Here is a 13912-nt window from a genome sequence, read left to right as displayed (position 1 = left end):
AATCTGATGAACAGAATAAACTGGTGATTATTATAGAATCAGGGGCATAGAAAGGGAGTGGACTGACTATTCTTGGGGGGGGGAAAGGTTTGTAGGGGATGCAGGAAGAGAGGACAAAGGGGTGTAGGGGATGCGGGAAGAGACTGGAGAAAAATCGTGCACCTATGGATGAGGACAGTGGGGGGGAGGGGGTTTGAAGGCGGAGAGCAGGGTGGGAACCAGGTGGAGGGGAGCTATGGGGGGAAAAAAGAGGAACAACTGTAATAATCTGAACAATGAAGATTTATTTTTTTAAAAAAGAACATGGAGAACAAAAGTAGAAATCCCCTGGGCTTAGGGGACTGAAGCACAGTAGCACCCAAAAGCCACGTTAGGATGCTAGGACCAGCAGTGCCTGGCTGTCCAGGGAGGGTTTGTCCTCAGGCACAGGCTGGGCTTGGGGATCCGGAGCTGTGAGCACTGCGCCCACTAGGCGGCGCCTCTTAGCCGGGACCTGAACAATGGACTCTTGAGTCCCCTGTTCCAGAGGACGACGACCACTTCCGCCACCACGTGTGCCAGTTGGCTGGAGATCCTGGGCAGCTGGGCCCGAGGGTGGCTGTGAGGATGGGTTGGGCTTTGAGGAGCAGAGGGCCGCCGCAGCCGCGGGGCTGGGCAGCAGAGGCAGAACCCCGGCCTAGTGAGGGGCGCAGGCATGGCTGGCGCACAAGGGTGTGACGGCGACCATACCCACAGCCCGTGCCCACTGATCGAGGGGTGTGTGTGGCTCGACGGGGCTGGTGGTGCCTCAGGCCCGGCGCAGATCTCCAGGCCGCCCTGCCCTCCCTCCAGGCGCTCAGCTCCTGGCTGCCCGGCGCCCTGGGCTCCACGTGGTCCACAACAGTCCGGTCCTGCCCGCGGTTCCTCAGCTCATAGCGCTCGGGCTGCAGGAGGCGCACGAACACATCCATGGAGAAGCTCACCCGGGCCTCCCCGCAGCTGCACTGAGAGGCCACTTTGCCATAGTCGACCCATCGCGGGGTGGCAAAGTTGATGGCCTCCGCACAGTTGAAGCCATGGTTGAAGCCAGCGTGGTAGCCATAGGGAAAGGTCACCATGAACTCTCCAGCCTCCTGAGTGATGCGACTGAACGGGACCCCGTTCTCCTTGAGGACAGTGGGCGAGATGAGGGCCACCTTGTGCCGCAGGAAGGCCTGGCAGCCCCGAGAGCTGCCCGGGAAAAGCTCCCTGGCCAGGCGCTCCAGGCGCTGGCCGTGCTCTGGGGGCACCGCGTACCACGTTTTGGGCTCCCCGAAGTGCAGGTAGTTGATGCTGTAAAGGTCCATGTCCTCCGTGTGCCAAGCGAAGGTGGTCTTCCACATGCCAAAGTACAGGTAGGGGGTGTTGACGCCTTCGATGACAACCCCACACTCCTGCTCCAGCAGGTCCTGGATGGTTCCCAGGTGGCCAAGGTTCCATTGTTTAGTGTTGGCATCAAATAAGGAGCCACTGACGTCAGCGCCATAGATGGGCGAGTCGTACAGGCGCGTTTTCCAGTATTTCCGCTCCAGATCCTCAAAGTCCAAGTGTGGTGGAGTCTGATACTGTCCACTGTTTGCCAACAGGCGATACTCGCCCACTGTCACTGCCCTCTTCTTTTTGTGGTATTGAATGAACACACCTGCTCGCCCAGACGCCACCTGCTGGAGGGGAGTGGCTATCACCATGTCACTGACATCATCGTAGGTCTGTCTGGCTTTCCATTCCTTGGGTGGAATGACCTTTGCCAGGCCAGCTCGGTGGGCACCTTGGGATTCCATGTAACCAATATATTTGTTGAAATCTTTAAATTCTTCCATGGTTGGGTGGAAGGTCATGATTCTCCCACTTGGCTCATTAGACACCATGGCTGCAATGTAAGCAGAGGATTCCCGGGTTCTCAGGGATGTTTTAGATATCTGAGAATGAGGGAGTAATATCTTCTCTCTTGTTTGACCAGCATTCAGTTGGAGATCCTCTAGCCAGGATCTCCAGCCAAGGTCTGTGTCTATTGAGCTATTTCATCTGTATTTATACGAGCTGATTTTAATCCTATCCATTCTATTCCAAAGGTTAGGGCATTTCTTATCTCCATTCCAAGGTTACTCTTTTGTTCTTTTAAGCTACAAGGGAGTAACTGAAGCAGATTATCCTAAATAAAGATTATGTAGCTTAAGCGTGATTGTTCATAGTTAAAGTGATTAATTACCCGCCTGGCACTTAGTTAAGGGGTTTTATTCCCTCCCTAACTCCGGGGAAAAATCCTGACTTGGGGAAACAACCTTTCTCAGGGAGGTGGTCCTGTTTAAAACACATAGCGTTAAGAGGGGAGCAAACATATGCCATATATGCCAGGCCCCTGGAAACATAAGCTGTGCAGATGTATCTTCCCTGCAGCGACTGTGTCAAGCAGCAAGGGTGGATCGGCTTCCAGCAGGAACATAAAAAGGACATTGAGTAAAAACTGAGGAAATCTGATTAACAGATTTATTAAATAACGTATAGGCCTTGATTCATCAACTATAACAAATGTACCACAGTATTGTAAGGTATTAATAATAGGGGAAACTGTGAATGAGGTAGCATGGGGGTAGTTATATGGGGGGAACTCTCCCAATTCTCTGATCAAATTTTTAATCAAAAACTGTTCTAAAAAATAAAGTATCACTAAGTGTAATAAAATAATAACTAAGAGAAGGTGTCAACGAAGAATAGAAGAATGAAAAAAATTAGAAACAATCTATTTTTAAAAATAGTCGACAATACAGCTCAATATAAAACAAACAATGATAATTTTTTAAAGCAGGAAGGTTTAACATTTGTTTAATTATAAAATACGTTCTTATAGAAATTCACAAAGCATATTTGTACAGCTTAACTTACACATATTAAGAACTATTAACATCTATTAATAACTGTGCTTCCTGAGGTGCAGCAGATATTCTACCAAATGATATTCCAAATGATATTCTACCATGGCCACCCTGCGCCCCCTGCAGGTTGGTATGATCAGCTGGGGAGTCCTGGGTGTCTGCAAAGACAAGAAACTGCAGCACCAGGTGCCTGCTCACGCCTGAGACTTTCACATCAACCTCTTCCAAGTGCTGCCCTGGCTCAAGGAGAAACTCCATGAGGAGGATCTGCGTTTTCCCTCAGGGGTTTCCTGCTGGGAAGGGGCATGGGATCCAATTTTAAGAGCTGTGACAACTCCTGTGCTCAACATCCTTTGGGGTAAAGGAGTGGGGAAGACGCACTGGCCATCTTGCTACAAATGAGATCCAATCTAGTAGCCGTTGTAAAAGGCTCAACCCATCTGGTGGCTGAGAAGCCAGAGGCTGAGGGAGGTGTGTGAGCTTCCACCTCAGTGCTTTACTGACACCAGTGTCGGGGCAGGCAGGGCACAAGCAGTTCAGCTCCGCCACCTAGAAGCCATCCACAAGGTTTTCCTGGCAGACATCGTCATTGTAGACAATCTGGGTCCTTTTGTCCCGATGGCAGCCCTGAGGACTGTTCTGGAGGGCGAGGGAGCCCCACACGGACTTGCCAGTGGCGGCATCCAGCATGGGCTGTTTGCGGGCAATGCTGACCTTGAGCTGCACGGACTCCACCTGCGTCCCGTTGAGCTCAGCAACGGCCTGATCTGCTGACTCCATCTTTTCATAGGTGACGAAGGCACAGTTTCTGGCTGGGTCCATGGAGAGGTCAGTGATGTTTCCAAAGGGGGAGAAGGCCCCACGGAGGAGGGTGGGCGTCATGTCTTCCCCGAACACGTAGAGAGTGTTCCCCTTCCGAGGGGCCCGGCGTTCAGGGAACGAGTCCGACCTGCGGAAAGGGCCCTCTCGCTCTTGGTCCCGGTCTCTGTCTCGCTCCCGGTCTCGCTCTCTGTCTCTGTTTCGGTCCCGGTCTCTGTCTCGCTCTCTGTCTCTGTCTCGGTCCCGGTATCTGTCTCGGTGCTGATCTCTGTCTCGCTCCCGGTCTCGCTCTCTGTCTCTGTCTCGATCCCGGTCCCGGTCCCGGTCTCTGTCTCGCTCTCTGTCTCTGTTTCGCTCCCGGTCTCGCTCTCTGTCCCGGTATCTGTCTCGGTGCTGATCTCTGTCTCGCTCCCGGTCTCGCTCTTTGTCTCTGTCTTGGTCCCGGTCGCTGTCTCGGTCCCGGTTCCGGTCTCTGTCTCGCTCCCAGTCCGGGTCTCTGTCCCAGTTGCGCTCAGTGCGGCTTCGGGGAGGGGAGACTGAGGAGCGCGCGTTACCACGTGCTTCGGAGCCCCATCCAGAGCTTCGGGGAGGGCCATCGCCAGCCCCCGGGCCCTCTGCCTCCTCCCCGTCTGGCCCCGGGTCCCCAAGCCGGGCACTGGCAGACACAAAGCTCTCGTACAGAGATGTCCTTTGGGGACGTCTGGGCGACTCCTGCAGATGGTCATCAGCAGATAGGCTCCCCGGGAGCGGCTGGGAAGTGGGAACCGGCCCCTTCTCAGGGTCCTTGAACTTTCCCTCTAGGGTTCGAGAACCCTTGAAGCCCGAGTTCTTGGTCTCAGCCTTGACGGCACTGATGGCTCCCGACTTCACCAGCTGCTTTGCCTGCTCCGTGGCGGTGGCTGGGTCCAGCTCGGGCTGCGCTGGCAGAGAGCGTTTCACACGCCTTGGCTGGCTGTGCTGCTGCTGCTTTGCTTCTTCAGAGCCAGCAGTGCCTTTTTCTTTCAATTCAGTTCGTTGAATTTCTTCTGCAGAGCCTCCTCCTCCTCGCTTAGTCCGGGGGGTATCACCAACATGGTGCCTCCTGAGGGGCGTCAGCCCGCCCCAGTCTCACCTCCCTTTCAATACCAAACCTGTCGAAACATAAATGACAACAGTTTACATTCACAAACCCATCTCCTCATCTCTACACCCCGAGAGGCAGCCTGTGCTCTCCTCACCTTCCTTAAGAAGGAGTCCACGGAGCCAGCTGCCTTCCTCTCCTGCTCTACAGCTGTCACCACCCAAAGGAGACCTTTAAGTTGTACAAGTGACAAGATTACCAGTGTCACGTGATAGGCTCCCATCTCATCCTGGTTTTCTTTTAATCTCAGATCTTCTACAACCCCCTGGCAATGTCGAGGAGTCATCTGATTGGTGGGGTAGCTCTTACATCAGTTAGGGCAAAGCAGAGGTATAATCCTCAGTTCATCCTAGCTTGATGCCTATGTCAGTGGTCAGAGCTGTTTCATGCCTGGGACATATAAAAAAATTCTACAATGATTTCACTATAAATTCTTTATGTGTTTTTCTGGAATACATAATCAAATATTTCATTCTTTCTATCTGAAAACTTGATCTGAAGAAATGAAAAAACAGTTTAGGGGAGCTAGATATGAGAAACTTACAAACCATGTAAGAGCCTTTCCCCTAAGAAATAATAACATGCTGCTCAGCCAGCGTGGCTCAGTGGTTGAGCATCAACCTGTGAACCAGGAGGTCATGGTTCAATCCCCAGTAAGGACACATGCCCAGGTTGTGGGCTGGATCTCCAATGTGGGGGGTGCAGAAGGCAGCCAATCAATGATTCTCGTCATTGATGTTTCTATCTCTTTCTTCTTCTCCATTTCTCTCTGTAAAAAATCAGAGACAATAAAAGTAAATGTAACTTAGAATTTTGGATGTGATTTTAAAAAAAAAAATGTATTCTATTGATTTTTTACAGAGAGGAAGGGAGGGGGATAGAGAGTTAGAAACATCGATGAGAGAAACATTGATCAGCTGCCTCCTGCACACCCCATACTGGGGATGTGCCCGAAACCAGGTACATGGCCTTGACCGGAATCACACCTGAACCCTTCAGTCCGCAGGCCGATGCTCTATCCACTCAGGCAATCTGGTTAGGGCTGAATGTGATCTTGGGACATAGAAAGGACGTTGAGTAAAAACTGAGGAAATCTGAGTAACAGATTTATTAAATAACGTATAGGCTTTGATTCATTAACTGTAACAAATGTACCACGGTATTGTAAGGTGTTAATAATAGGGGAAACCGTGAATGAGGTAGCATCGGGGTAGTTATCTGGGGGGAACTCTCCCAATCCTCTGATCAATTTTTTTAAATCTAAAACTGTTCTAAAAAATAAAGTATCACTAAGTGTAATAAAATCATAAATAAGAGAAGGTGTCAACGAAGAATAGAAGAATGAAAAAAATTAGCAACATAATCTATTTTTAAAAACAGCCTACAATACAGCGCGGTTTGGCTCAGTGGATAGAGCGTCGGCCTGCGGACTGAAAGGTCCCGGGTTCGATTCCGGTCAAGGGCATGTACCTGGGTTGCGGGCACATCCCCAGTAGGAGATGTGCAGGAGGCAGCTGATTGATGTTTCTCTCTCATCGATGTTTCTAACTCTCTATCTCTCTCCCTTCCTCTCTGTAAAAAATCAATAAAATATATTTAAAAAAAAAAAATTTAAAAAAAAAAAAAACAGCCTACAATACAGCGCAATATAAATCAAACAATTCTATAAACCAGTACATGATAATTTTTTAAAGCAGGAAGGTTTAACATTTTTTTAATTATAAAATATGTTCTTACAGAAATTCACAAAGCATATTTGTACAGCTTAACTTACACGTATTAAGAACTATTCACATCTATTAATAACCATAGAGTGAACAAAGTAGAAACACGTCCGAGGTCAAGAAACACTATATTGCCAGTCACTCAGTACCTGACTCAGGCTCCTCCTTCCGGAGCACTGCCTCATTTGCCTCTCCTACTAACTCTGTCTGAACTACAAGCATATTAATTTCAGTAAACAATACAAAATTAAAACTGTACCTGTTTTTTTAAAACATTATAGGACTTTTAAATATAAACCTTTAAGAAGAGAATGTTTTCATGTACCCTTTTTTGTGTATTTTCCTTCATTTGTGTCACGCACATAGCTGGATTTTGTTTTGTTCGTGGGCTGCATTCAATTGTAGACCTTGCTACTGCCACTGAGCCTGTGAGTTGTTTACTCTTCTGACCTCTTACTCCGCTGCTGTGAACATCCTCCCACACATCTATTGGAGTACCCCGCACCAGTGCCTACAAATTAAGCTCTTGGTCATAGGTTATGTGAATTCAAATTTTACCTTGCTACTGTTTCTCAACAGTTTTCACCAATTACACACTCACTAGCTTCACAGGAGGGTACTCACTGCTCTTCACTTTTTTATTCGGTGCTTCATATGCCTGAGGGTTACTGAAATTCTGTAAGGGAGGGCTGGGGCCAGGGGAAAGGTGGTTTGCTTCTTTGAAATGTTTCCTTCTGTACCCAAACTATCATTTTCAATTTCTTCTGAGTTTGTCCACTCTGTGCATCTTCAGTAGTAAAGACTAAGTCAAAATAACCATCAACTCTCCCTGTATCTCTTAGATATTCTAAGTACTTCTCCCTCCTTGTTCAAAGAGCTATGCTGATTGAATATGATGTCACATAATCTGAAGTGCTGTTTTAAATTGCCAATGCCTTATTTCAAGTTGAAAAATATTCAAATACAGCCCTAGCTGGTTTGGCTCAGTGGACAGAGCATCGGCCTGTGGACCAAAGTGTCCTGGGTTCAATTCTGATCAAGGGTACATACCCGGGTTGTGGGCTCAATCCCCATTAGGGGGTATGCAGGAGGCAGCCGATCAATGTTTCTCACTTATCATTGATGGTTCTATCTCTTTCTCCCTCCCCCTTCCTCTCTGAAATCAATAAAAATACTTAACAAATTAGTGATTAAAAAAAGAAAAAGAAAAATATTCAAATACCTAATATGAGTCACAAGGTCCTATGGTTCTCCTTCTTCTATTCTATGATTCATACAAACAAGCTTCCTTTCTACTCCACACTAGAGCTATTACATTTGCTGTTTTCTCTAAATGGAAACCAACTCCTTTTGTCAGTTGGGTCTCAGAAAGTTCTCTTGCTCTAAGCTTTCCCTGATCACCAGAGCCCAGGCCAGCCCCTGCCAATTCTGCCCTACTGTCCCATCCCCACATATTACCAATTGGAATAATCTTGTTAATTTATTTAATGGATTTGTTTATTGAAATGAATCAGAGAATTAACCACATTAAATATACATATAGCCCGACTGGAAGGGCTCTGTGGTTGAGCATCTACTTATGAACCAGGAGGTCATGGTTTGATTCCTGGTCAGGGCATATGCCTGGGTTGTGGGCTCGATCCCCTGTTGGGAGTGTGCAGGAGACAGCTGATCAATGATTCTCTCTCATCATTGATGTGTCTGTCTCTCTCTCCCTCTCCTTTCCTCTCTGAAATCAATAAAATATATTAAAATATATACATACATATAGCTTTGAAACAGCAAGAAGACTTGAAGAGAAAAAATTAGGATGATGGTACTTTTGTCCTCTGCTTGCATATGTCTCCCAGCAACTCGGGTACTACTGCTCAGCCCAGTGCCAAATGATTTCCACCGAATCATCCTGAAGATAATATCTGTACGTATCCAATTCCCCAGCCAGGCAGTCAAGCAGAACCCCACAACCATCCCCAACTTCATTCACCAACTCCACACACTTTTACTAGGTCATAAAAATATGTTTTGCTTAAAATGTTTTGATATAATTACTAAGACAAGTGAAGAAAACAATAACCTCAAACCCTCAATTGGTTTAATGAACAATATTAGAAAAAAAGTCAGATATCAGTTACCTTCAATATATTTGTGAACAAATACCGGTGATAGCATTTTAAACATATCAATGACTCAGAAAGATCATAACTGTTTTTTGAGTCTCCGCTGACCTAATTGGTCAAAGGGGCCTGGTTTACCAGGGGAGGGCGTTTGGTGGGGGAAGGGGAGGAAGAAAAGAAAAGGGAGGGAGACTGGAGGGGAACCAAAGCCCAGGATTTGTTGCCCCAAATAATTGTGGAGTCTAGAGGCTGATAAAAAAATTTCATTTCCACGGCTGAAAGTCTTTTTTGTAAGTATGGTTTTATTAACCAAAATAATCACCAAAAGCAAGTCCCACCTTGAGGCATGGAGTCTAAACCTCCAGCAGCATGGTAGAAAAGACAACATGCCCATTGTCCCAGAGTATTGCAAGCTTTTTATACATCAAATGGGGCGGGGGTACAAAAAGAGTTAATCTAAAATAAATTTACATGACATATAGGCAAAGGGGTGAGAGAAGGAGGAGGCCAGCTCTCGGATAGGAGCAGAATTTGAATGAAGAAAGGCGTGCTCCTGGAGACTGGCTGTGGGCAGTGGTCCAGAAAACCCACGTGTAAATAAGCGGAGGCTCCTGGAGTTAGATGTGTCTATCTCTCTATCCCTCTCCCGTTCTCTCTGTATAAAATCCATACAAACATATTATTTAACAAATTACAAACATCCCCGAGGCAGTACTGGCTGACAGACTCATTGGGTAAAGTTCTAGTTCCAGCCTGAGCAGAGGCCTGTGCCGTGTGTAGGTGTGTCAGAGCTGCCAAGTAAGAGAAGCTGCTGGGCTCAGTTGTGGCTGCAGCACGTCCGGTGGGAACCAGGGTCCAGTGGAAAGCAGGGTCTTAGGAATCTGCAGAATGAGTCATCTGGAAATTAATACACACTTCCAAAGACGTCCACAGGAATGTGAGCTCTCCTTTGGTAGTTGGCTCCAAGCCATCATTAAGAGACTAACAGTTCTATCTATCTATCTATCTATCTATCTATCTATCTATCTATCTATCTATCTCCTGGTGTAATTTAGTTTAGAACACCTGAGAATGTTCTCCTTATCAAGGCACACTATGGCAGGGGAGGGATCCTGAAGGTGATATCAAAACCAGCCGTGTCCATGGCATCTAGGAGTGGGCTGAGAATGCCTGAGAGGTACCACAGCATTCCAGGGCAGCTGCCCAATGGGGAGGTCCGTTTGGCTAGCAACTGGGAGCCCTGCTTGTCATAGTAGTAGAAACATCTGGCAGCTTAAGAAATGCGTCTTTTCTAGGAGATAAAGCATCTTGACTGTGGACAGGGCCAGCCCAGATTGCTGCTTGGCTGGGAGGTGCTGTGTTCCCAGGGTTGAGGGTCAGATACAGCCATATTTGGCTAAATCTTCATCAGTGATAGGCTCAAAGATGGAAGACCACCCATTGGCAGGGAATGTGTCCCAGGACTCCAGAGAGGCAGCTGCCTCTAGCTTTAGCTCCAGGGATTCACAGTCAGGGGTCCAGGAAATTTCGGCAACTGTGGCGGGGGCCTGGACCACAGAGGCATAAGAGTGGTCCATCCTCACAAGCTCAGAGAGGCTCGCAGGGGCCCTGTGGTCTCCAGCAGGGTCTGTGGGGAAGACCTCAGAGTCCCAGTGACACAGCGAGGAGTTAGTGGGACATTGTCAGGGAAATTGGCTGGAATATTGACCAGAGATAGCAGGCACGGGCCAGGGTGCATCGGTGCATCAGGATCCAATGGAGGCCCCAAGGGTTGAAGGTCAGGGGCACAACAGCACCCAGAAGCCCACACAGGATGCTGGCCACCAGGGCTCAGTGGTGCTGGGCTGTCGTCCATGGAGGGTTTGTCCTCAGGCACAGGCTGGGCTTGGGGATCCGGAGCTGTGCGCACTGCGCCCACTAGGCGGCGCCTCTTAGCCGGGGCCTGAACAATCCACTCTTGAGTCCACTGTTCCTGAGGACGACGACCACTCTCACGACCACGTGTGCCAGTTGGCTGGAGATCCTGGGCAGCTGGGCCCGAGGTTGGCTGTGAGGATGGGTTGGGCTTTGAGGAGCAGAGGGCCGCGGCAGCCGCGGGCTGGGCAGCAGAGGCAGAACCCCGGCCTAGCGAGGGGTGCAGGCATGGCTGGTGCACAAGGGTGTGGCGGCGACCATACCCACAGCCCGTGCCCACTGATCGAGGGGTGTGTGTGGCTCGACGGGGCTGGTGGTGCCTCAGGCCCGGCGCAGATCTCCAGGCCGCCCTGCCCTCCCTCCAGGCGCTCAGCTCCTGGCTGCCCGGCGCCCTGGGCTCCACGTGGTCCACAACAGTCCGGTCCTGCCCGCATTTCCACAGCTCATAGCGCTCGGGCTGCAGGAGGCGCACGAATACGTCCATGGAAAAGCTCACCCGGGCCTCCCCGCAGCTGCACTGAGAGGCCACTTTGCCATAGTCGACCCATCGCGGGGTGGCAAAGTTGATGGCCTCCGCACAGTTGAAGCCATGGTTGAAGCCAGCGTGGTAGCCATAGGGAAAGGTCACCATGAACTCTCCAGCCTCCTGAGTGATGCGACTGAACGGGACCCCGTTCTCCTTGAGGACAGTGGGCGAGATGAGGGCCACCTTGTGCCGCAGGAAGGCCTGGCAGCCCCGAGAGCTGCCCGGGAAAAGCTCCCTGGCCAGGCGCTCCAGGTGCAGGCCGTGTTCTGGGGCACGCGTACCACGTTTGGGCTCCCCGAAGTGCAGGTAGTTGATGCTGTAAAGGTCCATGTCCTCCGTGTGCCAAGCGAAGGTGGTCTTCCACATGCCAAAGTACAGGTAGGGGGTGTTGACGCCTTCGATGACAACCCCACACTCCTGCTCCAGCAGGTCCTGGATGGTTCCCAGGTGGCCAAGGTTCCACTGTTTAGTGTTGGCATCAAATAAGGAGCCACTGACGTCAGCGCCATAGATGGGCGAGTCGTACAGGCGCGTTTTCCAGTATTTCCGCTCCAGATCCTCAAAGTCCAAGTGTGGTGGAGTCTGATACTGTCCACTGTTTGCCCACAGGCGATACTCGCCCACTGTCATGGCCCTCTTCTTTTTGTGGTATTGAATGAACACACCTGCTCGCCCAGACGCCACCTGCTGGAGGGGAGTGGCTATCACCATGTCACTGACATCATCGTAGGTCTGTCTGGCTTTCCATTCCTTGGGTGGAATGACCTTTGCCAGGCCAGCTCGGTGGGCACCTTGGGATTCCATGTAACCAATATATTTGTTGAAATCTTTAAATTCTTCTATGGTTGGGTGGAAGGTCATGATTCTCCCACTTGGCTCATTAGACACCATGGCTGCAGTGTAAGCAGAGGATTCCTGGGTTCTTAGGGATGTTTTAGATACCTGAGAATGAGGGAGTGATGTCTTCTCTCTCTCTCTCCCTCTCTCTCTCTCTCTCTCTCTCTCTCTCTCTCTCTCTCTCTTTTAAGCTTTGGTGTATCTGTGAGGCAGTCACTCAGATTCAGTAACCCTAACCCAATAATACATCTCAATCATAAATAATAGAAAACTATAGTCAGTTCTTTAAACTTGTAATAGGAAAATAGCTCTTTTGCTCACAAGCACAAATAGCAGAAATCAAAATCCCAATTCCATGTGAAGGTCCTGCAGGATCCAGAGAGACAGTATCCGCTTGAGAGCTGGCTTTCAAATGCAGCCCACATCCTCTTGGGCCTGGCTTTATACAGGGGCTATAGTAATCTCCTCATTGCTCATCCAATGGGATCTCCGGAGGGGGGCCTGGTTAGTCATCTGACTTTGTCCAGGTCCCATTTTCAAAACAAAAACTAGCCCTAGCGAGTTTGGCTCAGTGGAAGGGTCCTGGGTTCGATTGCAGTCATGGCACATGCCGAATTGGGGGCTTGATCCCCAGTGTGGGATCAAGGAATGGAAAGCCAGACAGACCTACGATGATGTCAGTGACATGGTGATAGCCAATCCTCTCCAGCAGGTGGCGTCTGGGCGAGCAGGTGTGTTCATTCAATACCACAAAAAGAAGAGGGCAGTGACAGTGGGCGAGTATCGCCTGTTGGCAAACAGTGGACAGTATCAGACTCCACCACACTTGGACTTTGAGGATCTGGAGCGGAAATACTGGAAAACGCGCCTGTACTACTCGCCCATCTATGGCGCTGACGTCAGTGGCTCCTTATTTGATGCCAACACTAAACAATGGAACCTTGGCCACCTGGGAACCATCCAGGACCTGCTGGAGCAGGAGTGTGGGGTTGTCATCGAAGGCGTCAACACCCCCTACCTGTACTTTGGCATGTGGAAGACCACCTTCGCTTGGCACACGGAGGACATGGACCTTTACAGCATCAACTACCTGCACTTCGGGGAGCCCAGAACGTGGTACACGGTGCCCCCAGAACACGGCCGGCGCCTGGAGCGCCTGGCCAGGGAGCTTTTCCCGGGCAGCTCTCGGGGCTGCCAGGCCTTCCTGCGGCACAAGGTGGCCCTCATCTCGCCCACTGTCCTCAAGGAGAACGGGGTCCCGTTCCGTCGCATCACTCAGGAGGCTGGAGAGTTCATGGTGACCTTTCCCTATGGCTACCACGCTGGCTTCAACCATGGCTTCAACTGTGCCGAGGCCATCAACTTTGCCACCCCGCGATGGGTCGACTATGGCAAAGTGGCCTCTCAGTGCAGCTGCGGGGAGGCCCGGGTGAGCTTCTCCATGGACGTGTTCGTGCGCCTCCTGCAGCCCGAGCGCTATGAGCTGTGGAAACGCGGGCAGGACCGGACTGTTGTGGACCACGTGGAGCTGGGCCTGAGGCAACTGCAGCCCCGTCAGGACATGCACAGTGGGCACGGGCCGTGGGTCCCTCGGCCACTGTGGCAGCCGGACCCTTGTGCGCCAGCCATGCCTGCGCCCCTCGCTAGGCCGGGGTTCAGTCTCTGCTGCCCAGCCCGCGGCTGCGGCGGCCCTCTGCTCCTCAAAGCCCAACCCATCCTCACAGCCACCCTCGGGCCCAGCTGCCCAGGATCTCCAGCCAACTGGCACACGTGGTGGTGGAAGTGGTCGTCGTCCTCTGGAACAGGGGACTCAAGAGTCCATTGTTCAGGTCCCGGCTAAGAGGCGCCGCCTAGTGGGCGCAGTGCTCACAGCTCCGCATCCCCAAGCCCAGCCTGTGCCTGAGGACAAACCCTCCATGGACAGCCAGGCACTGCTGGTCCCAGCATCCTAACGTGGCTTTTGGGTG

General features: G+C 50.5%; 3 protein-coding genes and 1 pseudogene across 3 annotated transcripts; 1 reads left to right on the top strand and 3 right to left on the bottom strand.

The window, feature by feature from the left end:
* Positions 1-370: 370 nt before the first annotated feature.
* On the bottom strand, positions 371-2995 carry LOC102443208 (lysine-specific demethylase 4D-like). The gene is given in 3 exon segments (XM_006092914.2): positions 371-643; positions 645-1937; positions 2966-2995. Coding segments are annotated over 3 exon segments (1596 nt in total).
* A 445-nt stretch (positions 2996-3440) lies between these two features.
* On the bottom strand, positions 3441-4783 carry LOC102427971 (annotated as a pseudogene).
* A 5464-nt stretch (positions 4784-10247) lies between these two features.
* LOC102442883 (lysine-specific demethylase 4D-like) lies at positions 10248-11999 on the bottom strand. The gene has a single exon (XM_014459288.1). It carries the CDS (start codon positions 11997-11999, stop codon positions 10248-10250), a length of 1752 nt encoding a protein of 583 aa, XP_014314774.1.
* LOC102442569 (lysine-specific demethylase 4D-like) lies at positions 11998-13785 on the top strand. The gene is made up of 3 exons (XM_006092912.1): positions 11998-12008; positions 12395-12449; positions 12580-13785. Exons 1-3 carry the CDS (start codon positions 11998-12000, stop codon positions 13783-13785), a joined length of 1272 nt encoding a protein of 423 aa, XP_006092974.1.
* Positions 13786-13912: the final 127 nt, after the last annotated feature.

Source organism: Myotis lucifugus, unplaced genomic scaffold, assembly GCF_000147115.1.
Source record: "Myotis lucifugus unplaced genomic scaffold, Myoluc2.0 scaffold_106, whole genome shotgun sequence".
In the NCBI taxonomy this organism is placed as follows: Eukaryota; Metazoa; Chordata; class Mammalia; order Chiroptera; family Vespertilionidae; genus Myotis; species Myotis lucifugus.
This window is presented reverse-complemented; position numbering and strand designations above follow the sequence as displayed.